This window comes from Episyrphus balteatus, chromosome 3 (genome assembly GCF_945859705.1).
Source record: "Episyrphus balteatus chromosome 3, idEpiBalt1.1, whole genome shotgun sequence".
Classification (NCBI taxonomy): Eukaryota; Metazoa; Arthropoda; class Insecta; order Diptera; family Syrphidae; genus Episyrphus; species Episyrphus balteatus.
The window spans coordinates 28,164,057-28,190,244 of record NC_079136.1 but is presented as its reverse complement, the minus strand read 5'-3'; the positions used below and the strand labels follow the sequence as shown (position 1 = coordinate 28,190,244).

The 26,188-nt window shown below is 30.0% G+C and overlaps 1 protein-coding gene across 8 annotated transcripts in view; it reads left to right on the top strand.

Moving 5' to 3' along the window:
- The window catches only part of LOC129916613 (nucleolysin TIAR), a 256,413-nt gene that overhangs the window by 180,737 nt on the left and 49,488 nt on the right, over positions 1–26,188 (top strand). For 3 of the 8 annotated variants that reach the window (XM_055996656.1, XM_055996655.1, XM_055996657.1), the window contains exon 1: positions 1,043–1,783. The exons of 1 other annotated variant lie outside the window; for it this stretch is intronic. In XM_055996656.1, the coding sequence (XP_055852631.1) occupies positions 1,414–1,783 (370 nt within the window). In that variant the 5' untranslated portion in view covers positions 1,043–1,413. Of the gene's footprint in view, positions 1–1,041; positions 1,784–26,188 lie in introns of those variants that run through there. 4 more of the 8 variants (XM_055996653.1, XM_055996651.1, XM_055996654.1 and 1 more) reach the window with 2 other exon arrangements.

Here is a 26,188-nt window from a genome sequence, read left to right as displayed (position 1 = left end):
CCTCTATCCACACGATAACTGTGAGAGCGAATACCCTATTTGTGAAAGCTTCAATTCGACTTTCCATTCAGTTTGAATTGTGTCCTCGTTATGATAGGATATTCGTTACGTTGTTAAGTTGTTGTGAATATATAGTAAATAAAAAAAAAAAATACCTACACAAAAAAAAAAAATTAAATTCAAATCCAAACAAAAATTCCCACATCGTATCATCAAAAAGGAAAAACCAAAAAAATAAAATCTAATTTTAACAAAGAAAACAAAAATAAAACAAACTAGAACAAAATTTCCACTAAAAAAAGTATCTCCTTTTTGTTTAACCTAAATAGGAAAATTTACAAAAACAAAATTAAAAACTAAATCTTTTTGCAAAATTTCACTACAAAAATATTGAAAATCAACAAAATCATATAATCAAAATATATATATATTTATATATATCTTCTACAAAATTTAAAAGTTTTTTTTGCAAAAACAAAAAAGTAACTGCGAATCAAAATTAAATAAAAAAAAAATATTTTTAAAAATCAAAACTTTTAGTGAAAAAAAGATTTTTTTATGTTTTAAGGAAAAAACAAACATTTTTCCCAACATATATAACCTTGTTTTATACAGACATCCTTAAAAGTAATTTATATAAAAAAATATATATATAAAATCTATATTTAGACAAAAAAATCACTGTTTTTGAAGTTGAAAGATAAAAAATAAAAAATATATAATTTCAAAACTCCGGTCCAGAGCAATCATAAGAAGAAAAATATATTGCATACTTATATGAACAGATTTTTTTTTTAAATCCATATAAATAAGCTAAAAAACTCTTTGTTATATAAAAAAAAAACGTATAAAGTTATGTTTTTTTAAACTGTTGCTATAGTTGTATGTATATTTCGGGTTCATTTTATAGGAAAAATTTATAAATATCAAAAAATATTGTGGTGAATATTTTTTTTTAGTTAAAAATAAAAATAAAAAATAAATCTGTGTTTTTTTGTCATTTTTGTATATAAGAGAAAAAAGTTTCGAAAATAAAAAAAAATAAGTTTTGTAAAAGTGTCTGTGATAAGTGTATGTCAAAACCTTAACAAAAAAAAAAAATTAAAAATAAGTTTAAAAACAAAAAAATTAATAATATTCTCTAGTGCTTCTCGGTTTCAATTTATTGCATAAGAAAAAAGAATTAAACAAAAAAAAAAAATAATTTAAAAATTTTGTGCAAACTAAGTTTAAAAATAAAAAAATTCCCAAAATTCGATTGCTCTTATCGTCTGATCCCTTTTGTTGAGAGTGCTCAATCAAATTCTACTACAATTTTGAAAAACAACCAGAAAACACAAAACTAATTACCTTCTTCACCACATATATATTATAACCCAGCAATCAGAGCCAAATAAACATCAATCAATCATCATGTTGGCCATGCCGACCCTAATGATGCCAGCAACAGCACCAATGGCCCTAAGTAGCCAACCACTGTCGGTGGGTGGACCGCATAAGCCCTACGAAACCAAACTGCTGGCCATTCATCAATCGCATATCCAGCAGTCGCATCATCAACAACAGAAGCAACAAGCAGCCGCAGCGGCTGCAGCAGCCCAACAACAACAGCAGATTAACAATCAACAGCAGCAGCAGCAACAGCAGCAGCAGCAACAACAGCAGCAACAACAACAACAGCAACAACAACAGCAGCAGCAACAACAACAACAACAGCAGCAATATCAGATCCACTCTCAACAGCAGAGCCCCCAACAATTGAGCACCACCCCCATCAAGCAAGGTAAAATTAATGAAGGACTTAAATGCGATTTCCTGTTTCGTCCTTTTTTTATTTTGTTGTATCTTCCTTGCTATGCTGCTCTACTTCGTTCGACTATGATGATATTTTTCTCATCATCTTCGTGTTTTCTGTTGTGTCTTCTTGGACACAAAAGATTTATCTATTATAGTGAAGCATTTAATAGTTGTTAGACTGGGGGATGAGGTGTTGTAAGTAGATCATATCTCGGGGAAGATGATGATTAATGCTTTTTGGTTTCAATTTTAAGGATATTCAGTCTTTTTTTTTTTCTTTATTCTGTTTTTATTCGATTTTTTTTTCATTTTTTTTTGCGGGGGAATGAGTATCCTTTTTTTTTGCCTTTCTGTTTAGATGATGAGGATTTTTTTCTCGTGTTTTCCTTGTTGGGAAGGAATTATGTCTCTTGAAATTCTTTTTATATAATTTTTTATATTTTTTTTGTGGCAAGAAGAGAAGGTTTATCTTGTTGTTCACTTTTAAGCAAGTCATCTTATACCATCGCGCCAAAAAAAAAATTGAAAAAAAAAATAGGATAGGTATGTCTAAATGGATTTTATATTGAGAAATTGTTTGAAGCGACCCTCAACATTATACAGACACCGACCGAAGAGTAAATGGTTTTTTAAAATTTTTTTTGTCAATATTTTTTGGGATAAAAGAAAGACGAGAAAATGCCGATAACACCCTTTAATATCCGATACACTTGAAAAAGTTTTTTTTTTATATTATTTTCTGTTGTTTCTGTTGTTTCTGCTCCTTCACATTCCAACAAAGTTAAAATACAATACAAAAAAAGGATGTCTAGCATTACTGTCGAAATTTAAGAGCATTACATTCCAAAAATAAAAAAGAAACACAGAAAAGTTTGCAGGTTTCAAGTTCAAATATTTCTTCCAGAATGAGAAAAGCATTTTTTTGGGAATTATTATTCTCATTAAGTTCTTTTTGAAACTTTTGTTTTTTTTTTCTTTTTAATTAAAAAAAAACAAAAAACAAGATTCAATTTAAAGAAGACTTGAATATTGAGTGAAATATTTATTGAAGCGTCTCCTTCGTCCTTGCATAAAGTTTTTGTGTGAAATTAATTTTGTTACGAGTGGGGGTATCTAATTTAGTCAATTAATGAAGTAAATTAAAGCAATAATTGTTTTAAGGTATTGATTCTCATTAATTTTGATAAAATAGAAAAAAGAATACCTACACATTTTATAAATAAATCCTTTTGTATCTATATTTAAGGAAATTATAAGGTTCACTGAAGAAATGAAGATTATTATGTTTCATCTTTCTGAGAAATCTGTTGATTGTTCTGAGAATAAGAAGTTTATTCTTAGGCATTCTTGTAAGGGGATAATAATTGATTTGTTCTTTTTTTTGTATTAAAAAAAAAAAAAAACATACAAATAATGAACGGAAATTAGGACAAAAATTCTATTTATAACTTTAAATATTTTTTATTTAATTTCTGATATGAGGTAAATTAAAATTTATTAGAAAAAAAAAATAACTATAATATGTAGTGGGTAGATTTGTGATGATCTGTGACTGCATTTAAGCCATATAATGTACGAGTCCTTAACATTTTTTATTCACATTCATATCAATCAATTATTCATATGAAATATATAATTCAGATTTAAATACTGTTTTATTTTAACTAGGATAGTTTAATGAGATAGTTTCAGGTTTTGGTTTAAATAAAAAAAAAAAAATAATAATAAAAATAAATAAATGAAGAAATTATCTCATAAGTCATGCTTCATTTATTATCTTTGAAAATATTTCAATACCCATCCACAAAATATTCTGTATGAAAAATGAAAAATAATAATTTAAATTGTTTAATCTAAAATTAAACAAACTTATACAGGCAAACAAAATTATAAATTTGTGAAATGAATTTTTTTTTCGTTTTTAATCGAAATTCCAATTTTTTTTTTTTGTGGAATGAATTTTACAAAATTCGATTTTTACCCAAAACAAAACTTCCATAGAATTGTTTTTTGGACACCCAGTATTTTTCTTGAAAGTAAACTTATTAGTATCTTTTTCAATATTTGATGCCTTGTTTGTTTTTTAATCTATGTATAACAATATGCAGTTGTGTAATTATTTTGTATACAAATATAAAAAAAAGTACCTCACTGATACAATTTGGCGCTTTATGTCTAAGCTATTTTTCAAAATTTATTTATTTAATAATATAGCGTTTCGTCACTTTGAACACTAAACATGAAATAGTACTAGCACTTGTACCTTCCATGCTTTAGGTGCAACCATTTTACTTAAATTATTTGATTCTATAATTATATAAATACATACACTATAATATTTAAATAAATAAAATAATAATAATAACTCCATACATAATTTGATGCTAGTTTCCTCAGAGGTATACAAAAATATGCATGTTTTTTTTTTTTTTTATGTAGCCATGCAAAAATCTTCTCAACTCACTTATATGCTTATTAACATACACTAAAAACAATAGATAATTTTTAAAAATCCTGAAAAAAAAAATATATATTTATAATTTTTTCATGCAACAATTATTTTTAAATTGCTTGCCCTATATAAGAAGGAAAACAGTAATTATTTTCCATTTTAAATTTTGTTTCCCAAAACTTAGTACCTACTAAAGGCATATCATTAATTTATTTTCACATACCTATCAGATTAATCATATACGAGAAACTCGAAATATAAAAATAAGCTAGTCCTGTTGAAATCTACCTACCGTACTGCAGTCAAGAATTTTAATCAAAATCAAATTTTTGGTCTTCGGTAATAGCTAGTTACTAAGTACCTACTGTCAATATAGATTTTGTAAAAAATACCAAGTTTTAAGATAGCCCCTGTGCCTGTTGTAGGTTATGCTGTTATTCAAGATTATGCCTACAGAGAGAACAGACGAATAGACAAATTTTTTGGTTTCTATACCTATATCTACATAGCACTGTGTAACACGCGGGCGTAGACCTATCACGATTTGTAGAGCTAGCTGCACTGATTAAGAAACTTTATTTAAAAACTCCGTAACACCCCCAAAATCTGGAGTTAGGGAAAAAAAAAAAACGGTTTTCTGGACCTTCACCCATTGAAAAAAATCTAGCTTCCTCAAATGTTTACCTATTTCTTTACAACAATGTATAAAACATGTGGTTTGATTAAACCACCTAGAATTTATAAGCTGACAAAGTTCAAAAATTCCATTTTTTCATCATTTTATATCTACTAGAAGTAAAGTTATTCCTGGAGTTATGTTTTCTCTGTGTACCCTTTACCTTTAATACCTACCTACCTATAAAATAACCGCTTTAGGACTAATATAGACACATGATTTCTTATTAATACGTAAGTTTTGCTTCATATCATGACTTTTATTAAATTTTTTAATGTTTGAGAAAACTTTCATAAAAAAAATATTTCACCATCATTTTTCTTTTATTTGCCTATCCAAAATGTCTTTTATTTTGTGCATATGCATTACTAACATGCGCCACATTTAAAACATTCCTTGCCTTGCCTTCATTCATAAGGTGCCAAAACCATGACTGACATTATGTAAAACGATAGTAAGAAGAAAATTCCTGATTTCAAAAAAGTTAATACTTATCATTTAAATTGATTCCAATATAATTTTTATAAAAAAAACGACTTCTATGGATTGTAACTTTTATACTGGAAACATCAGCTTTCAAATAAAAAACAGTAATCGTCAAAATCGGTTCACCCTGCCCAAAATTCTGAGATAACAAACAAATACACTTGAATTGATAAACTCCTCTTTAATTTAGTCTTTAATATAATCGTGCCAATGAAGACACAAACAAAAAACGAAAAAAAAAAGAAATAATCGTAATCAGTCAATTGTTATTAAAATTATTCTATTTTAAATGTTATTCTATTAGGTATAGGGAGCAAAACAAATCTTATTAATCATTGATCATAAAAATGGTATAAACATAATAACTGCTTTAAAAAAAAAGTCATTAAGAGACCAATATTTTGACATTTGAATTCAGCTTTTTAACAACATTTTAATAAACATTTTTATAATACTTTGTACTTATACTTAACACTTAAATAAAAAAAATAGAAGGTAATGATATAATTTGGAAAGTCCATTGTGCCCTACACAAGATACACATTAAATCAATACACCCATTCATCTTCAATAAGGACTAATTTCATCAAAAATACATTCGAAAATCATAATAGAAACTAAATTGCAATATTCTCTAAACTTGTTATAAGAATTCAGTTGTTTACTACGAACCAATAACAAAACGATTAGGGAAAAAATAGAAAACAATCTTGTTTCAGGTAAAAAATCATGATAATAAATTTAAGAAAAAGTAAATCCTTGTGTGATTTTTTTCATTTTGTCATTTTTTTTGTTTTTTTTTTTTTCAATGCACCAATAACAAGCGATCCAAAATTTGTTTTTGGCTTGGTCATATTGTCAATAACTGAGAAAGTTTTTCAATGATATGTATGCAAATAGTTAGAATTCGTATAGAGTAGAAGTAATTTATGATGTGCCACAAGGAAGTCATTAAGGACCACTTCTGTATTCTTATTTTTATAATTTATATCTCACTAATTTTTTATCTGATTTCTGATGCATGCTGAAGTTTTTAAATATAAATTAGCAAAAAAAAAATACGTCCGATACGCGATACCATAAATCTAGAAAAAAAAAATTTTACTCGAGAATAATTTTTATTCCCTGATCACATTGACAACATTGTTAAAATTCAAAAGACTTCTGTGGACTCTCTAAGGACTCTTTATTTTTGGATTGATTGCGTAGTGATATTTTGTACCTTTTTCCTCTACTAACCCCTAAGAATAAATATAAAATAAATTTCCAACCAAATTTTTATTTTTATATTTTCAACTTAAATTGAAAGACTGTCAATGTCAGCTTCCGAAAAGTGGGTGTATTAAGTTATGTTATTATTAAATTTTACCTAAATTTGTTTTTTTTTTTATATTTTTCAACTAAAAATACAGTTTTTTAACCCATAGGTACAATGGAAATTCATGAAAATTTTCTGAAAAGCACTTATACGTTGAATATTATGTGACATTAATAACATGTTGTTTAACTCCTTGTTATGAAAGAAAATATACAATCTTTTATGTATAAATTTAAAAAGTCAGAAAATTTACATCGTATGCATTCATTTCTCACAAATTTTCATTTAATTCGAATAATTTTTTTTTTGGAAAAAACTTAATCCTTAGTTTCAAATGAACGTTGACCTTTTAAAAATATTATAATAAATTCTATTTTAATCTTCTTAGTATAAAAATGAGCTAAAAAATCAAATCAATAAAAGTTTTTAATAGATTTACTATAAGCTCATTAACAATAATTATTTGTTTTTTTTACTCCACGTGTGGGTGACATTTATTGAAAGTTGATTAAGTTTATTATGATTCTATTGCATTTTTATCTTTGTTTTTTATGTATATTTTTTTGCAAAATACTTTTAAAATTCTATGAAATTGATAACAGATTGATTTGCCTGCAACGTGGGTTACCACACACCAGCTTGTTTTTGTTTTTGAAAATTTTATTTCATGAACATAAGTCAATTTCAATATGAGCTTATCTATCTCTTCCTGAAAAAGAAGATTTTTTTCCATCTGATATTTTGTGGTTTATTTAGTTTGGAAATTGCCATGCTGAATACTTATGAATTATTCTAAAATTAATGGCTTCTATGAATTCTCCATCAATAGTTGTTGTTCGAAAGACAAAAAACAGAAATAAGAATTCAATAACGAACTATCGCCTAACAGAATGCCTCTTGTTACTAATATCGAGTTTTATTAAAACAGTGTGTATGGTCTTCTTGACTTTTTTAAATCTAAACATTTTAAAGACCTAACAATATCTATTAAATAAATATTGATTGAACTCACTCAACAAAGCTGTCACTAAATAGAGGAAATCAAAATTTTCTTAGCATTATTCGAAGCGAGAGATTGTCATACAATTTATTAATAAAGTAAGCAGCAAAGACCGATGTATCACTGTTTAAGTTATCATCAGTTATTAGTAGATAGGTGTCACACTTAAAAGCCCCTTGAAAACAATCTAACAAAATTTGTATAAAAATACAGGGATCATGACAAGATATTTCGTCTTAATACGGATATTTGAATTATTATAAGTTTAAGCACTAAATGGTTTTCCTAATAAACTGAAAACCATTTACTTATATCATAAAAATATTGAAAGATTTATTATTGAACAAGTAGAAAAGCGATAAGAATGAATAAGACTTCGAATTATTAGCCTCTTTTATTCTTAATTAATCTTATTTTTAATATCGACAAAATTGTTTTTTTTTTTTTAATTATTCTTAAAAGAAATCTCTTTTTGCAGTGAAAACTACACCATTTATGACAAAGAGTTTGTTCAGCCCGTGACATCAAAAACTCATTTTTTTTATAAGTTTGTTATTTATATTGTAGGCAGAGAATCTTAATTCACAAAATCGTCTCTTTTTTTAACTTACCCATGAGAGTAAAATAACCTCGCATATTCAAGAATAATAATTAGGTTGACATATTTTTCTCTACATAGTAGTTATCTACAACTAACTTATAAAGGAGATGGCACATTTTTGGGCCCAGTGTGTTCACTTACGAAATGGGTATCAAATGAAAGGTGACGGTAAGCACATTACGTGGGTAAAATATTTTCAAATTCGTACGTGGGGTTTTGGAGATATTTGAGTTTGAAGTTTCGGATTTCAAAATCAAGATTTCAGCTATTTCTGCGATCAATTAATCGTAGAATGCGTAGAAAGGACTTTTTAGATTGGAAATTAGTTAATCTTTCTTTTTCTAGTACATCATTTTTCTCTAGGAGTTATACTTTCAGAGTAACAGAACCGCAAAGTATCTCATTCTCAGTAATTCCGCACTTAACTCTTATCTTTAGTAGACGCAAAGCTATAATAACATAAAAATGACCTTCTGAAAAAGTTCGAATGCGGGTAGCGGGGAAACCACGCAACTTAAAATTAAATCTTCATGGATTTGCTTCCTTACAGTCCTAGAGAACATCCCTACAAAGTTTGATCAAAATCTAAAATGAGACAGCAATTCCGATTGACGCTTGCATACGGAATGACAGTAAACGGTCTATAAAAACTGTTGTAATCGAGAGCGGTGAATTTTTTTTTTTTAACTTTCTTATTTGACCCTATTATAATGCAGCCCTATACTCGTTTTTCAGATGCATCGACTTTCCATGGATTCCGAGGTATAAAGCTAATTTGACTCCACTATCTAAGGGTTGTTTAAAATATTTAAAATATCAAAAAACACACAATTTTCGGTAGTGTAACTCTGAAATTATAACTTCTAGAGAAAAATGATGTACTAGAAAAAGAAAGATTAACTAATTTCCAATCTAAAAAGTCCTCTCTAGTTTTCTGTCCGACCAGTCGTTCTGGAGATATTGAGACAAATGCGTTTTTCAAAATGGCGGTCGCCCCACAAGACCAAACAATACGCAATCTGAGATTTGTACTTGGGATAAACCCCTCTTCAATACTGCATTCAAACTTAGCTCACGTCATAGCTTTTTCCAGATTTTTCCCCATTGACTGAACTATAGTTTCTATTCTTATTATTTAATAGGCATATTTCAGCGCGTTTTTGTGTATTTTGCTTATTATAAGGTTTTTGTATGTTTTATAGAACTATTTTATATATAGAATTAAAGGTAACACATTAAGCTATCGAAAAATTACAAAAAAAAAGTGCATGTCACCACTGAATATTTTGATATTTCGATGTGCCAAATGCCTCGCTTAAAAAAATCACCTTTTGAGAAGTAAATACCTAATATGTATTATTTTTTTTAACAAAGAAAAAAACTTTTGATACAGATTTATAGACAAGAGAAATACCTTTTATTTGATACCAATATTATTTCTGTACACCCATTATTACGCATTCTACGATTAATTGTTCGAAAAATTAGCTGAAATCTTGATTGTGAAATCCGAAACTTCAAACTCAAATATCTCCAAAACCCCACTAACGAATTTGAAAATATTTTACCCACGTAATGTGCTTACCGTCACCTTTCATTTGATACCAATTTCGTTAGTGAACACACTGGGCCCAAGCTCCATAGAAAAATGTGCCATCTCCTTTAAGTATTGGTTATATCAAATTCTCTGTATTTACATTTTATTTTCTGTACAGTTGGAAGAAAAACAATAAATTCACTGTACAAGAGTACGGTCTAAAAACTATTGTAATTGTAATACTTCATGATTTTATTTTCTAATAAGAAATAAATTAATGTCGTTTACAATTGGCTCTCCGGTAGCGTCCGAAATCATTCAGAAACCTTCTGAGAGTCTTTTATTCGCACGAATATGACAGGCATAACGCTTCTCAATATAGTGAAATTCTCTTCATGATTTCAAAATAAGATTCACTTAAAATCACTAACATTTAAATAATTTATCGTTAAACCAAATTTCCTAGTAGAATAGTAAACAAAATTTATTTGATTTCACCAATACAATAACGAAGAAAAAATAATAATAAAAATAATAAATATTATTTTTATTTTTGTGGAGCGATTGAATATAATTCAATTTTAAAGTTCAAGTGACCTCAACTCCAAAGCGTTTCGGCAGGGACGACAGTTGGCTCATGTGTTAGATCTGTCGTACCCTTACTAAGACGCCTTATTTTAGTCGATGTTTACCGACAACTTATAAGGCGTCTTAGTAAGGGTACGACAGATCCACTGTCGTACCTCGCTTTGCAGTTGAGGTCACTTCAACTTTAAAATTGAATTCACCAATACAGATATAAAGTTTCAGAATTGAGTAGAAGCTATTCAGACTGTTTTATTGGATTTCAGAATGAGTAAATCCTTCAGTGAAACCAATCGAAAACGACATACAAAAATCTTGGTATATTTTTTCTTTATTTTAAAATTGCTAACTATGAAAAACTTAGCAAAATTATTTAACCTATTCAAAAACTACTTGTTGTTTCGTAAGCCGAAGACATTAAGGCGCCAGACCTAGTCATCTGCCTTTTTCTATCTCATCCTTCTCCACTCGACATATTCCTAAAAATTCTTCTAATAGGCGTTTCTAACGCAATAAGAATCTGATAGTCGTTTTCGAAATATTTTCACAGTACGTTATTTAAAAAAAAACTCACCTATTCATGATGAGTTATTCTGTTGTCTGAGGAAAACACCTTAACTAAAGACCGCCAGAAAAGAAGCTTATGAACAAATGGATTCCACGAAATCGGAATTGGTTTTGATGCTGGAAGCGTCTATATTTTATTGCAAATTGAAGTTTTTACTATAAAGATCCAGTCTCGCGTTATTTCTCAATTCTAATAACTAACTCTCCGAGAATGAATTTCATATAAAATATGTTTTGGAGTTTCTCAAGGGAAACAATCCGAAATTATCTGCTGAAAAACTTTCATGCTGAGTTACAAATGAATAACAAGCTCAATAATCATTTTTAGCAAAAAACAAAACCGACTTCCATGGATCAAAACTGGGTTTTATGGTTTTTAAATAGTTCCTATGGCTTAAAGTTAACGAAATTGAAATGGGACCACACTGCAGCCACCAGCTTTCCAATACAAAAAAGAATTATCAAAATTGGATCACTCAGTCCAAAGCTATGCGGTAACAAACATAAAAAAAAAAAAAAAAAAAAAATACAGACGAATTGAATACCTCCTCCTTTTTGGAAGTCGGTAAAAATACATTTAATCTGTTTAAAATGTATAAGCAGAAGAATGAAGGCAAAAGGGGAACATACAAATTTTCCAAAACATTTGGTTTTCCGTTACGTACATAACTGCCCATAATCTCATAAGGTTCCTTAATACATTTTTCTTAATTCTGAGGGAAACACTTACCGCAATCTGAGTATAGAAATCAAAAAAAAATTATTTGGACTTTTTAAGCTTATTTGAAGACCTATACTACAAAAATTGATGACAATATATCCAAACTCCAAAAGTGCAAAAAAATTAAAATCGAAAAGTTTTGAGTTAGGGCCTTTACGAGATTATGGGCAGCATTTTTATTTTTTTATAATAATAAAAAAAAAACAAATAAAAAATCCGATTGCCAGGAATAAACTTAGGGAACTTTGTTAACACACAATTGAATCGTTTATTTCAGAAACGACATAAGTCCATGAGCATAAACTTTTCAGGAGCAACAAAAAACTGTTTTTTACTTAAAATTCCACAACACTTCAAATTTAGAGTATGCCGAGTTATAATCTAGCCTAAGATGCATTTAGAAACCTTTAAAATATAAACTTTTTTTTAGGTCTTTGCGGGTTTTTAAGCCTTTAAAGTCGGTGGACTTATGTCGTTTCTGAAATAAACGACATTTTTGTGGTAAAACTTTTGTTTTTATTTAGCTATAGTTTTTGAACCCTACTATCGATTTTAATAAATTAAATAGCAGTAGATAGAGTAAATCTTTACCTTTTTATAGATGTATAACTTAAAGGCTTGCGTGTCATGATGTTTGCCAAAAAAATTTAAAACTGGTAAAAAGTCATGTATTTAACAGTCAAAAATGTTGTCACCGGGTGAAAATTTTCCGTATATTTTGAACCCTTTTCTTTCAGTTTTCGTATTTTGGGGGGGTCTGACATACTTAATTTTTTTTTTCAGAAAATGAATAACTATACGTAAATGAGAAATTTCCAAAAAAAAAAATTTTGGAAAAAGTGGACTTATGCTGTTTCTGAAATAATCGATTCAATTAGGAATCTCTCAAATATTTTTTTGTGAAATTTATAGAGAAATTTATAGAGAAAGAAAACTTTACATTTGACATTTATCATTGTTTTGATAGGTATGTACGTTCTTTCTAGAGTTTTACAAACTCATGACTTTAATTTCTAAAATACATACATATATTAATAGGTACTTTTATTTTTATTTTCAACAAAAAATTCCAGTTAATTTTCCTTTCATGTCAAAAATTCTCCTTACACTACACTACGGGTTTGCTTTTATGCTTATTTTCTATCTATTACTCATTCCATCACAAAGATTTTCCGATTCGTCAGTTGTTTGTAAGTTTGAACTCAACTAATCAATGCACAGGTTATCATATGACAATTTATCATGAACAGTTTATCAAAAGACAGTTCATCATTGGGAAAATTCCATCATTCCATAAAAAGAAACAATTTAAAAAAAAAATACAAACAAAAGAAGAGCATTGAAATCTTTTGAACTAAAAATTAAATTGTTATAATAGAAACTTTTAATGACCTTTTGCATGATGGGCTGCTCATGATGAGTTGTCTTATTGTGATATGTGATTAGTTGTCTTATTAACAAACGAAACTTATATAGTTTAATACAGAAATAAGAAAGAGATATTTTTCAAAAACCCAAGGAGCCAATACGGGTCTTTTTATGTCTTTTAGACCTACTTCCCATTGGCCTCATTCCACCCACCTCATTTTGACAGCTATGTGAGTCCAAAGATTTTAAATGAGAATTTCTGTGTTTATCAACAATGCTTCAAAAATGTCTCGAAATCAATACAAACACATTATACGTTATTTCAAAAAACAAAATTAAATTATAAACTTCCTACGCATTAAAAAATTGTTATTCAACTTTACCCTTTAATCGACCCCCTTTTATATAGCTGTCGAAAGAAATATAAGAATTCACCTTTTCAACCCCTTTTGTGGGTTCACACAACACTGCATCTAATGTTTTCCACTTCATTGACTTGTCCCGATTTATATATAAAATGCGTATCGTCTTGCTTTCAGCCATTATTGTGAAACGAGTATTTTATATATGTATAAAATTTTTTTTTTTTGTTATCCTTTGACCACACCACTTCATGTGCTACCTCTACTAGATACTAGCTATATAAACTTTCTCTCTCTGTGGTTTATAAAGTTCGTTCGTTCGTTCCAATATTATTATTATCAAACCCTTCGCAGTCGCAAAAGACATGACACAATCATAAAACTGCATTGCATCCTGTATGCCAAAGGATCATTCTTGCAGATGGGCAAAGAGCCATGTATCATGCCATTCGTTGACAATTCATTTTCAGCCTCCTCCTCCCCCCCCCCCCGCCCGCTTTCTCCCCCTATCAATATTTTTTTTTTCTGTTCGTCTTTTTTTTTTTTATATTTTGTTATCGACAACCATACACTAATACCATCACAAGGCACATTTGAAACGAGCTTTTCTTCTTCACAAGCAGAGCGCAGCAGAGGGAAAATATCCTATTAACCCGCATTTATGAAAGTACGGTCATAAATTCTTGTTATCGCCTAAGTAAGTGCGGTAGTGGCAGCCGCATGTTAGTTGTTGTACTTTTTTGTTGCTCCTTGTTATCCTTCAACCATTTTTCATTTCACTTCATAATAATTCTTCGTTTCTTTGTTCTTCTATACGTTCCGTGTCCTTTCCTCTAAGCTGGGTCTTTTTTAGATTTTGTTGTTGTTTTTTTCCACTTTTTTTTTTATATATTTTTGGTGGGCGGTCGAGCGAATGGTTCCTTGTCGTGTTCGTTCGTGGTCCATAGAAAGATAGTCGTCGTCGGTCGGTCGTCTGCTCTGCTGTCAGCGAACGGATGTCTATGATGGCTTTAAAGGTTTTAACCCCGGAAAAGCCGAGGAAATAGAGAAAGGATACGTTCGTTAGGGGTTTCTTTACGTTTCTCATTCGTCTTTATCATGCTTTTTTTTGTTACCTCTTCTATCTCGATTTTGCCTGGTGTCATTTCTAAGAATATTTTTATCCTATCATTTACTAAAGAAACAAAAGCAACAAGAACTGCAAAAAGTACACACTCAATGTTTATTGTTGGTTAAATGTCTTTTGATACAGAAATTTAAAAAAAATTGCCACTAAATAAAAAAGGACGAACGATGCTGACGACACTTTCGTTTAAAAAAGTGATAAAAAGAGAAATAAAGAAAAAAAAATATTTTCAAAAAACGGCGCAGTAGCATCCTTGTTATAGGTTTTTCCAAGTTGACGTTGTTGACAACGTTATCAACATCAACATTGCTTGCAGTAAAATACCGAAACCAATCCTCAAAACAAGACAGGTGTGCATTTGATATGAGAAAGTTTTTGGTAACACATTTTTGGGGGCGCAAACCTGGATTTCGGTTATTTTACTTGCCAAGAATTTCCTCCAGATTGCGTGCTGAGGATATCAAAGCCTATAGCCAATCGAGTTCCTCTGCAAAAAGCTTTTTGAACATTTACTGTCCTTTATGGATTAAGACCAGATTCTTTTTCCAGATTATATGCTATAAGGAAAGAAGGCATATTTTTGATATTATTTAGTTTATTTAGGTTTCTCTGGAAAGAATTCTTGAAACCAACGAGTTGACATCAGTGCTTGATAAAGTCAAAGCTCCAGCGATAATCTCCAGTAAACCACCTTATTTCTACTTAAATTTTTTTATGTTTTCTTATAAGGCCTTATAGAAGTAATTCTGAGCTTCTAAAAGGCTTCATAAAAGTTTTAATGAAACTTGAGAATCGAATCTGAAACTATTTCTAGGTCCAGGTACTGAAGATTTGAATTTTTCTTGTCTCCTCAAGAGCACCTTGCTCTGGGTCTGAACTCTGAAGAGTAATTTTGTATCTGAAATTCAGTTAAGAGTTTCCATGAAGTCGACGTTCAAACTTGCAAGTTTATCTTGATCCTGATATGAAGGCCGAGCTGTAAAAGGTGGACAAAAATGCTAGGATCCGGTGCAGAAGACCAGAGACCTCCAGTCAACTTATAGCTATCTGTTCTCTGGATTGAATAGACTCCTTCTTTGATCTTTGGATTCCGGCCTAATTCAGTTTATGAAGTGACACAAAAGTACTTAGAAAACAGGCTTCTGTACCCAGATTAAGTTTCCATTCATCGTCCGATGAGCCAGAAAAGATTTTGTGCTGAACGAACGAGCTTAATTTTCACGGACGCTGAATGGAAACTAAATCCTAGGCAGCTCTAATCTATTCCAGCAAAAGGTCCATAACTTTAAACTAGCAATTAAGGCAAAATTGAACGAAATTCACACTTTCCTTATGCTTTTGGCTCCACGTTGCTAAATAAGTACCAGAACAAAGCACAAACAGCTATCAGAGTGGCACTAGTTAATAAGGACTTTTCAAGACCAAAACGTGACCAGAACCATACTAAACAATTCCACAAAAAATAAAGATCAAAGAGTTATAGTATCGAAACGGAGCACAAAAATGCTAATTGGCTTTTTCTGCGCAGGTGGTCTAGGGCCCGACATTTTTACTTGCCAAGTACCTACTTAGCAAACAGTGTTTGAATTTAACCATTTAGCTAAGATAGAGTTACATAATGTGTGGATTCAAATGTTAGTAGCTTTTTAATTTGTAATAATTCTTAGTCCTCAGATCGTAGCCCAGTTACTAACTTTCCTCAAAGTCATATCAGGGATTTTGCTAATTATGGTTAAAAACTTTGCTAAAATTGGAATTACTAGGTCATCAACCTACAATATACTTTTTTCAAGCTTAACAATATTAGTAGTAAGAACGTCACCCTGAGGAATACCACTGTTGAAGCATTTCCTAACCTCACCTTCTCTCTCAAAAAGTAGTTTAATTAGCTCTTCACTGAGGGAAAAAACAACTTAAAATCAACGAAAACAACGACTAAGACTAAGTCGTTGATCTTTAGAGTCGTTTGTGGTAAGTGTGCGCACTTTTGACTTTGAATAAGTATTACAAGCATAATATAGGATGTACATAAAAAAAGTAAATTGATTATTACAGATACATGTTTTGACTTCTTTAATTCAATTAAAATATAACTAATATTTATAAAATTATTTATGTTTTCCTAAGAAAACCAAAACAGGTCATATTGCGCACACTTACCCCTTCGAAGGGGTAAGTGTGCGCAGGGTGTACGGTAAGTGTGCGCAGGTACTTTTGCTTAGTAATCTAAATGAATATCTATTGTTCTTTTTTTCATTTTTTAAAGACATATAAAAACCAAATGAGGGGTCTGAGACTCGCGCTCCCATACGATTTTCTCATTATTTTGATCCATTCTGTACACAGTGAAATTTTAATGCATTTTGAAGCATTTTATGCAAATATATATATTTTCAGTGGAATCCCATGCATTTGCATGCGCACACTTGCCCCCAAATTTTTGCGTACACTTACCCCAAATGCAGTTTTTTATTGTTTTTGATAAAATATTAATAAATAAATACAAAAAACAATAACATTTTTATTGGAACATAAAGTTTAAATAGTAAGCTCAATAAAAAAAATCAATTGATTTCACTTTAAGTCAAAGACAGGTCACTGTCACAGTTTGAAAAGTGTGAAAAATTTTAAGGAAAGTTAGCTTTTTTTTCTTTTGCTTTTTCTCGAAACATTAAAAACAACAGAAGCATAAATATAACGGACATCGACGAAGATCAGATATCTAATTAATTGTGCATCAGCAGAAATTTAAATTTTTACACTAGTTTCGAGAAAATAGCAATGCGCACACTTACCGGCTGCGCACACTTACCACGAACGACTCTAAAGTAGAAATCCCACCATTTTTCTATTAAAACTCACAGCGCTAGTAGTTTTAAGAGTACAGTCCAAGCGTCTGGAGATTTTTCTTGAATTATTTTGTGGCATTAAAGAAAATCAAATCTTTGATTCTTATTTCTGATAGCGAAGTTATATTGCTGAATATACGCTTCCCTAAAGCAAAGCTCATTTCATACATAGAATAGAGGTTACAAAAAGTTAATAATAGTTTGATTTTCATGTCTGGCCTTATCTTCAAATAAATGGGTAGAAATAACACCACCCTGAGGTGTAACACTGTTGGCGCATTTCCTTAAATGTGTATTTTCTAAGTTGATCTTGTACATCTCGTTGAAAGTAGTTTAATTAGTTCTTGGAACACAGCCTAAAATTAGTATGTTATTTAAATTTTTTCAAACTTAATTTAGTGCACGCAGAAATCATTCATTGGCTTAGTCATAAAATCTTAAAGAAGGAGTTTAAAATTCTAAATTTACATTCTTCTTACAGAACGGTTTAGGTTTGTATTAAAAAGACAAAAGATAGAAGTGATCGACCCAATATAGAAGGAATACAAATTATTATTAAAGAAGTTATAACTTATTTTAAGACTCAATAAAAACGAATAAAGAAGTGCAATACCGAATTTATATTATATTGTGCTACTTATTACAATTTTCTATTGAAGACTTTTATTAGATTTTCATGGAAAAATCAGTATTTTGTTGGAATTTTTGTATATTTAACTAGAAATTGAAATATAGTTTCTTAGTTAAATAACCAAGGGTTACAATCCTCAGTCAATAGTTATTTTTTCATCTCGTATAGTTTAAGTGGCCCTTCTTTACAAATAGAAAATAATAGAAAATACAAAATAATTCCTAGAAAATATCAATCTTTTTATACGAGTTCCAACTAAATCAGTTATTGTAATCTTATAGTTTTTTTTTTCTCATTTGTTATCCTTTTTGAAATTTAGATATAGTTTTCTTATGAGTTTTATATTATTTCCGTTCTTACTTTATTATAGGTAGTTTTCATTTAATATAAGGCCAATGCTAATAACCATTGTGGTATAGTTTATTTTACTTATATATAAATCCAAAAGAATATAATTTTTCTAAGAATACCTAGTTTAGAATGGATCGTTTTGTTTAAATTGGTGGCATAGTTTAAATAAAATATCAATATCCATCTATCATGAGATACGTAATTAAACAATTCTAAGAACTTGTCTTTTCTAAGAAACACAAAAGTTGTAACGAGAAATGAAGTAGGTAAATTACTGCTTGATTTTTATCTTGAAGATTAATTATGTTAACTACCAGAACAAATTCTAATTACATAACTGCTAATTAAGCTAAAGAATGGTTGAACTAAATTTCTTCCAATTGCCTTATTGATCACAATACGCTTCCGAACGATTCTTACCCGGGTTTCCCGTAATATAATATGCTAAAGCAGTCAACGATAATTACAAGAGTAATCCGTGAGCAATCCGTGATACCAACCTGGGAAACCTGTGATACTTACCAGCGTAATCTGTGATATTTACAGGGAAAATCTACAATGATTAGGGAAACCTGTGATAATTTCTGGAAGAACCTATTATATTTTTTTGAGAAACCTAACATACTTACACGGCAACCTGTTATATTTGCAAGAGAAGTCGGCATTACTTATCAGAACAGCCTATTGTACTTACAAGAGAAACTTGTGATACTTGCATGGGAATACGTGATAGGTACTTACCCAGAGAACCCGTGATATTTACTTTGAAAGCCAAATGAACTGTATGAAATATTTTGCAAACCGTGATACTTAACTTGGAAATTTGTGATACTAAGCGAGGGAGTCCGTGATATATAATATATCCGAAAGAATCTACCTCACTTGTTAGAGAAACCTGTGATATATTTAGAAGCCAGCCTAAAAATGTGACCTGTTATATTAAGCGGGACATTTGGTATTAGGTACTTACTAGGAAAAGTTGTGATAATTATTAGGAAGACTAACAGATCATAAAATAATAAAAAGTAAAAGATGGAAACAATCTAGTCTTGAATAAGATTCTACAAAAAGGCGATATCACAGCAACTGATTTCAGGTCCTACGTTTCTAAGATAGATAAGTCAAATATTGCAGGATATGGGCATTTTTTATTTATCGAAGTTAAAAAACATAACGTTATTTTATTTCATAAATGCGGCCATGGCGCACACTTGCTAACCTACAAAACAAAAAACAACAACATACTTCGCAACAAAAACTCATTTTAATGACAATTTTATTTTTGTCATCTCCTTGTGTTATTATGCTTTTTTCCCAGAGATATTCCAGGATATACAAGCTATCTCTAACCTCTCTACGACCAACAACGGCAATCTTCATCACTGGCAGTGTCAGTCGCCATATATAGCCTCCTGCACTCCAACAACCATCCGCCTGTGTTGGTCGCCAAGTCATTTCAATGTGTCTAAGAGCATCCAACCGAAACACAGGACATTATCCACGGTTAGGCACGCTGCCACTGCCTTGCCATAGCAATATAGCATACTAACTGGGTGAGTCGTTTCTTCATATAGAAGAAGAAAAAGACCAACCAACAAAAAAAAAATAAAACACACCAACAACCCTCGCCTCGCACCCATCATCCAAAGACGGCCAGAACTGCAACGACACATAAAGTTCCTATTTGTAGTTACCTTATCCCCAGAAAGAAATGGGCAAATGGTCATCCTCATCTCGTCGTCATCGTCCTTCGTCGTCGTTGTCGTCGTCGCACAGGAAACCAGCTTTAGGAAGCTGGGAATGGTTGGCGAGAGTAGGAAGGAGTAAACAACCGGGGCTATGGAAGAGGCCAGTAGAGATGGAATAGAGCCTTCTGCATGACCATCTTTCCCTCACTTTAAATTGATGCTTGAAAGTTTCTTCAACTTTTATGCAGCTAAAAGGTGGACAATGGAACACAAACTCATTGTACAATGTTTCAGGTGCGATGCCAGGAAAAAAAATAAATAAAAAAAAGAGGGTTGGAGTTCAGCTTTTTTTTTTCTTTTATTTTGTTCAATTTATTTTATTTTTATTTTTTTTTTTATTTGCCTGGACCTCATCGATTCTATCGTTGCTTTTGAATTTCGAAATGCAAAATAGAGTAAACCAAAAAGTTGCAAGCTAAAAAGGAAATAAAAAAACAAGAAATAAAAAAAAAAGTTAAAAAAAAGAAAATGTCCCTGGAGGATAAAAATGTTGAACAAGTTTGCTTCCACTGTGTATGTGTATTTGTATGTGTATGTATAGATTCTGTGGACAAAAGGGTGACACATTTGAGCGTGGTCAATATGATAAAGACAGAACGAGAGAAAGGATAACAGGGTGGAATGCAGCTGTTAAAAAAAGATGGCATAAAAAAAAAAAACTTTTTTCTTCTTTCCCGTATGCCAATCATTTGAAAACTGAAAACTGTGCTCTCTGTGCAAATCAGCTTGGGGTCATCGATGCGTCACCAAAGAAAAAAAAAAAAAAATCACTAGAAAAAAAAATTGCAGATGGCATGGGGTCAAAAGGGAGTTATTGATTTTGGGGGGTTATTTTGGTTTTAGGGGGTGTAAGTAGCTGATTTTGGAAGCTGCTGCTGGTTTGTATGTCGATTGTAGGTATATGGGAGAAATGCGGTGTCATTGGTCGAATTTGGTTGGTTGGGTGATTTGGATTTCTATCAGGAGTTTGCTTGTATACCTCTACTTTAGTTGTTGTTGTTGTTTTTGGCGGCAGTGGGTTCTCCATACAAATTGGGCACTTAAATGCGGAAAATATGTTGTCTTATTGCAATTTAAAGTTTTTCTCTTCTTTTTTTTTGCTTCTTTATGTCAAAAAGTTTGGGTACCAGTAGTAAAAGTTTTTTTTTTATTTTTTTGTACAAGTAAGTTGGGTTATATACTTTGAAGTTTGGAGTTTTTACTTTGACACTGTCAGTAAAACCACACTGATTCAAAATTTAATTGAACTTTTTCCTGTGCGGTCATTGAGAGATGTTATATGTATAATGTATATATTGAGTAGATTTATTTGGCTAAGCCCTTTGTTTCTGTACCCAAAGCTGACATACAAATTAAAGTAAATAATTTACTGAACTATGGTTTGGTGGTTTATGGTTTTGAAATACACCAAAAGAATTTCTTAAAGGATTTATAAGGTAAAGGTATTGTACCTTTCCTTGAAAAAGTTTGAATTAATATGAAGCTTTAAACATTGTTGCATTTTACAACAAAAGAATTTCAGTGGTTTAATCAAGTTTACCACTCACCAAGTATTTATACATTATTTTGGATAACATCAAGATCAAAAATTCATTAATTCCATGAGGTTTTTATGATGCTATTCTTAAAGCCTTCTTTTTGTTGATTGGATAATTCTTCGACAAACTCTTACGAGTTTATTCTTTAATGTTAAACAGGAGTTGCCTTAATTTACTAGATGTTCAGAAAAAAAAAATGTACCTTCACAGAAAAAAAAACAATAAAAGGTTCGCATTTTGTTGCATGGATCAATTTATTATTGTCATTTATTTTTTATTCAATTTCCTGCCTGATATGTGCAGCTTCATTTTAAATTTTTGCATGAACTATCGTTTCAAAGATATTGCATTTTAAAGAAGGTAAGGTTGTGTTGCTTTTAACCGAGTCCGGATTCAAGAACTTTTCAGATGAAATCACTATAATTTGGTGATTTGGTCTTAAAAGAAAGAATTTTGTCTAATTACCAATTTAAAAACCCGTTTTATTTACAAAATATTAATCGGCCAATCATTCGACTTCGCTTTTTGATCCTTCGATGTCGGCTCTTCCTATTATTTTGAAGCAAAATTCACCAAAAGATGGATTGTTATACCCATGCAAGGGAACGTGAGCTGGGTTTAGACCATAAGAACTTACGATAAATTAACTAGTACTTTATATAGTGTAATCTACAAGACCAGAAGCTCATAAAAAGCAAGTAAGAACAGAAACAATATTCCCAAAAGATCTGGTAGAAATAGGACCACTACTCCCTTCAGAGCAATAATATTTGAAAATAAAGATTTTATTTTTGTTCAGGGCACCACGTGAAATCTTATTCAGGGGTTGCGGAATTTAATACACTACCACTATTTTACATGAATGGATACTAGGCATTTAAAATCGGATATTTACCATACCTCTCAGGTAAACAGTGTTAGTAGATGGGTTTACAGTAGAAAATACTTTGGTTACAATAGATTAACTTGATTTATAAAATTTCTTCATATTTATATTTTTTTTTTATACAACCGTTAAAAATTATTTTGTTAACGATACTGCTATTTTAATAACGATACTGCTAATACTGCGATTCTTTATGCTCGTCATACTCTATCAACGATAATATCATTAAAATCCGTCAAATTAATAACTAATTTAGTTCTATCTAAAGTGCTCCACATACACATAAACCAATCTAATTTATTAAAATTTCCCATCGCACAATATTGATTTCCCTGTATCTAATTATTATCTAAATATTGATTGCTATAAAAATATGTTTGTCAATAAATTAAAATTTAATCATATAACATATTAGGTATAGCTTTGCATTTATTTATTATTATAACTTTAGCCTTCAAATAATTTAATTTAAGTGCCTCTTTCTCATATTTAATTGGATTTTTGAAATATCTCCAAAAACTAATAAACAAGATTGCCAAATAAAAGTCAATCACTTGAATAAATTGTATATTATATATTTTTTTTTGTTCACAATGTATTATCTACATTTATATACATATTTCCATCTTTTTTTTTTGTGTTCTTTCTTCCTCTTCCCTTTTATTTCCACACCTCTCTCTCTCTACAATATTTAAATCCATATTATATTATATTCCCATATTGACCACACAGCACAAAATGCTATATGGCTTTTCTTCCTCTTCCTTTATTTCATGTTTTTTTTCTGTTTCCTTTCCATAAAATTATAACAAAAAAAAAAATCAACCCTGATTTTGACAAGATAGAAGACAATAGTCCTTGTGGAATTAAAAAAAAAAAGAAATAAGGAAACAAAAAAAAAAAAACGAGAACATGAGCAGAAAATATGAAATCTCTGCCAAATTGTATTCATTGAAGTAAAAAAAACACAAGGATAATTGCCCCATAAACCTGTATTGGATAATAATAAACGGCCAGTAGCAGTATATGATCCTAAAAAACAAAGCAGCTATCAAAAAAAATACAACAAAAAAAAAAAATGAAAATAAATAAACCTTATAACAATGACCAAAAGATATGCTTCAATTGATGCAAAGCTGGTCAACACACTCGCTTATTTGATCTCTTCTGGGATATTATATACGCAATTTTTATTGTATATTCATTCATTCACATTGTATTTATCTAGAAAAGCTATCATATTTCATCATATTGTGTTCATATTCTATGAAATTTTTCCAATTTTATTCAGAATTTTAGGTCAAAAAAAAAAAAAAAAAATTAAGTCATGAGCTTGGTCAAAGGAAATCAGTAGAAACATGCTTTAAGGCTTTAAGGGCGGTAAAGTAATAAAGTTCCAGTTTAATGCCATTTAAGACTTTTTTTCATGAAAACTGTGGAAGTTTCTTAAGATTCCATAGAAATGTTTTGAAAAGTTTTTTTTTTTTTGTAAATTTTTCATACTTCTTTATTTTACCCATACCTAAGTGAATTATTTCAATGGAAGATTTTTGATTCCGGGTTGCGGCAAACATGTAAAGCCTAAATTATATGAAAAATCTGGTCGCAACCCCAGATAAGAACTTTTGTGTTTTTGAGTTTTGACATTTTTTGAGGTTATCTCGAAAACCTGACGTGATGGGGCAAAACGGACAAAACGGACCCAAAAACTATTTGAAAAGCCTAGTCGCAACTTTTATTTTTTTTTGTGTGGCTGTGTAATGAATGGTGTAATACCCAAAATTGTAAGAAATTCGATGATAAACATATTTCTTATTTGCAATAACTTTTTTTTAAATGAAACATATTATTTTTAGCTACAATAAATATTTTTTTATTCAATGCAAATATTTTTCAGTTTTAGTAAATTTTTATTTAATGCAAATATTTTTCAGTTGCAATAAAAAAATTAAAAAAAGACTGGGGTCGCTCGTACTTGCTCTTATGTTAAAAGTAACTCTAATATTACAGCTTTTTACGAAACAAAATTATTTTTTTTGTAATTAATTAAACACCGTTTTAAATGATCTTTTACACAAAATTAAGAATGCCATTTGATTTCTTGTACACAAGACTTGTACAAAAGACAGTTTTTTTTTTTCGAATTATAAAAAATTTCCAACATTTTTCAAAAAAAAAAAAAAAAAATTGGTATGCCATTTTTAAGAAAATAAAAACACATAAAATCGAAGTTTAAATAAAATTCATGAACCCATTTTCAAAAAATTGATTTTTCAAACAAAAATGTTGAAATATTTTTTAAAAATCCAAAAATGTGTGTTTTTCAAAATTCTTAAATAAAAAAAAAAACGTTCTATGGCAGGTACCGTTAATAACGGTGCAAAATATATGTTTTTATTTCAAAAGGAGGGTTGTATGTGTAATAATAAACAGAAAAATTTGTATCAAAATAGTTAGAGCCGTTTTTGACAGGTATCGTTAGTTTAGTCCTAAAAAAATTTCAATTTGTCCTCTATGGAATCACCCAAAGTTATTTGCTAAATTTTTGAATGCAATTATTTGTGCAATTTTTGCATCATACAGAACTTTGTGAAGCTATTTCTCAGGAACTATAGGAACTTTTGAAAAAAAAATGTTTCTGAAATCAATATTTCTATACCTGCAGAATTTGTTTGCTCCATTTCTTATCTTTTCAAGATAAAAATAATCACTTAATTTTTAAAAACTTCAAACTTGAAAATGTATAGAAGTGGACTTGGCACATTATTATTCTCAACGCCGATCGACTTAATTTCTACTTAATATAAACTTAAATCCTTCCTAAAAAAAGATGGTGGAAGTGCTTTAGAATACTTAGCTCCTTCTTTAATTAATTGTGTGCTATTTGTGATATCACTAACTGCTGGCTTCTTGCTTTGCAGTTAAAGTATTATGTCACAGTATTGACTTCATGCCAAGGCTTGGATTTTTTCAGTTCTGCCAACCTTCTCAAAGTGACTTAAGTCTATTCTATGAACGGAGTAAATTGTTCTCCTGATCTCTATCTATGTGTTGAGCGAAGTTTTTATGAAAAAAAACTTATTTTTGAGTAGAATTCAGCCTTTTTGGCATTTTGTCTTAGAAACGTTGCGACAAAGTGTGTATTGAAAATGAAAAAATGTTTCTTTAAAGGTCTCGGTGGTTATAGACCAGCTAATGTTACAGTTTTTCTTCTATAAAGCCTTACAGAAGATACCATTGCTTCTGTAAATCTTTAGAGAAGCAAAATTATTTGAAGGATAAGGAACAGATACCTAGTCTTCTCTATTCTGAACCATGATTAACTCTATCTTTTTTTTTATTAAAAAAATAAATATTTCCTTTTAAAAAAGCTCACATATATTTTTGTTTAAATTGTATCTCTATCTTTATGTCAATAAGGAAGACAAATATTCAAACCACCTCTCAAGAAAAAATATCAAAAAAAACCAAATCAAATTACAAATTTATGAAGTGTATACAAATGGAAGAACAAGAAAACGAGTGAGTGTTGACCTCGTTAGGTTTCCTGCTTGACCTTCCATTGAATTTCCTGTGAAACCAAAAAAAA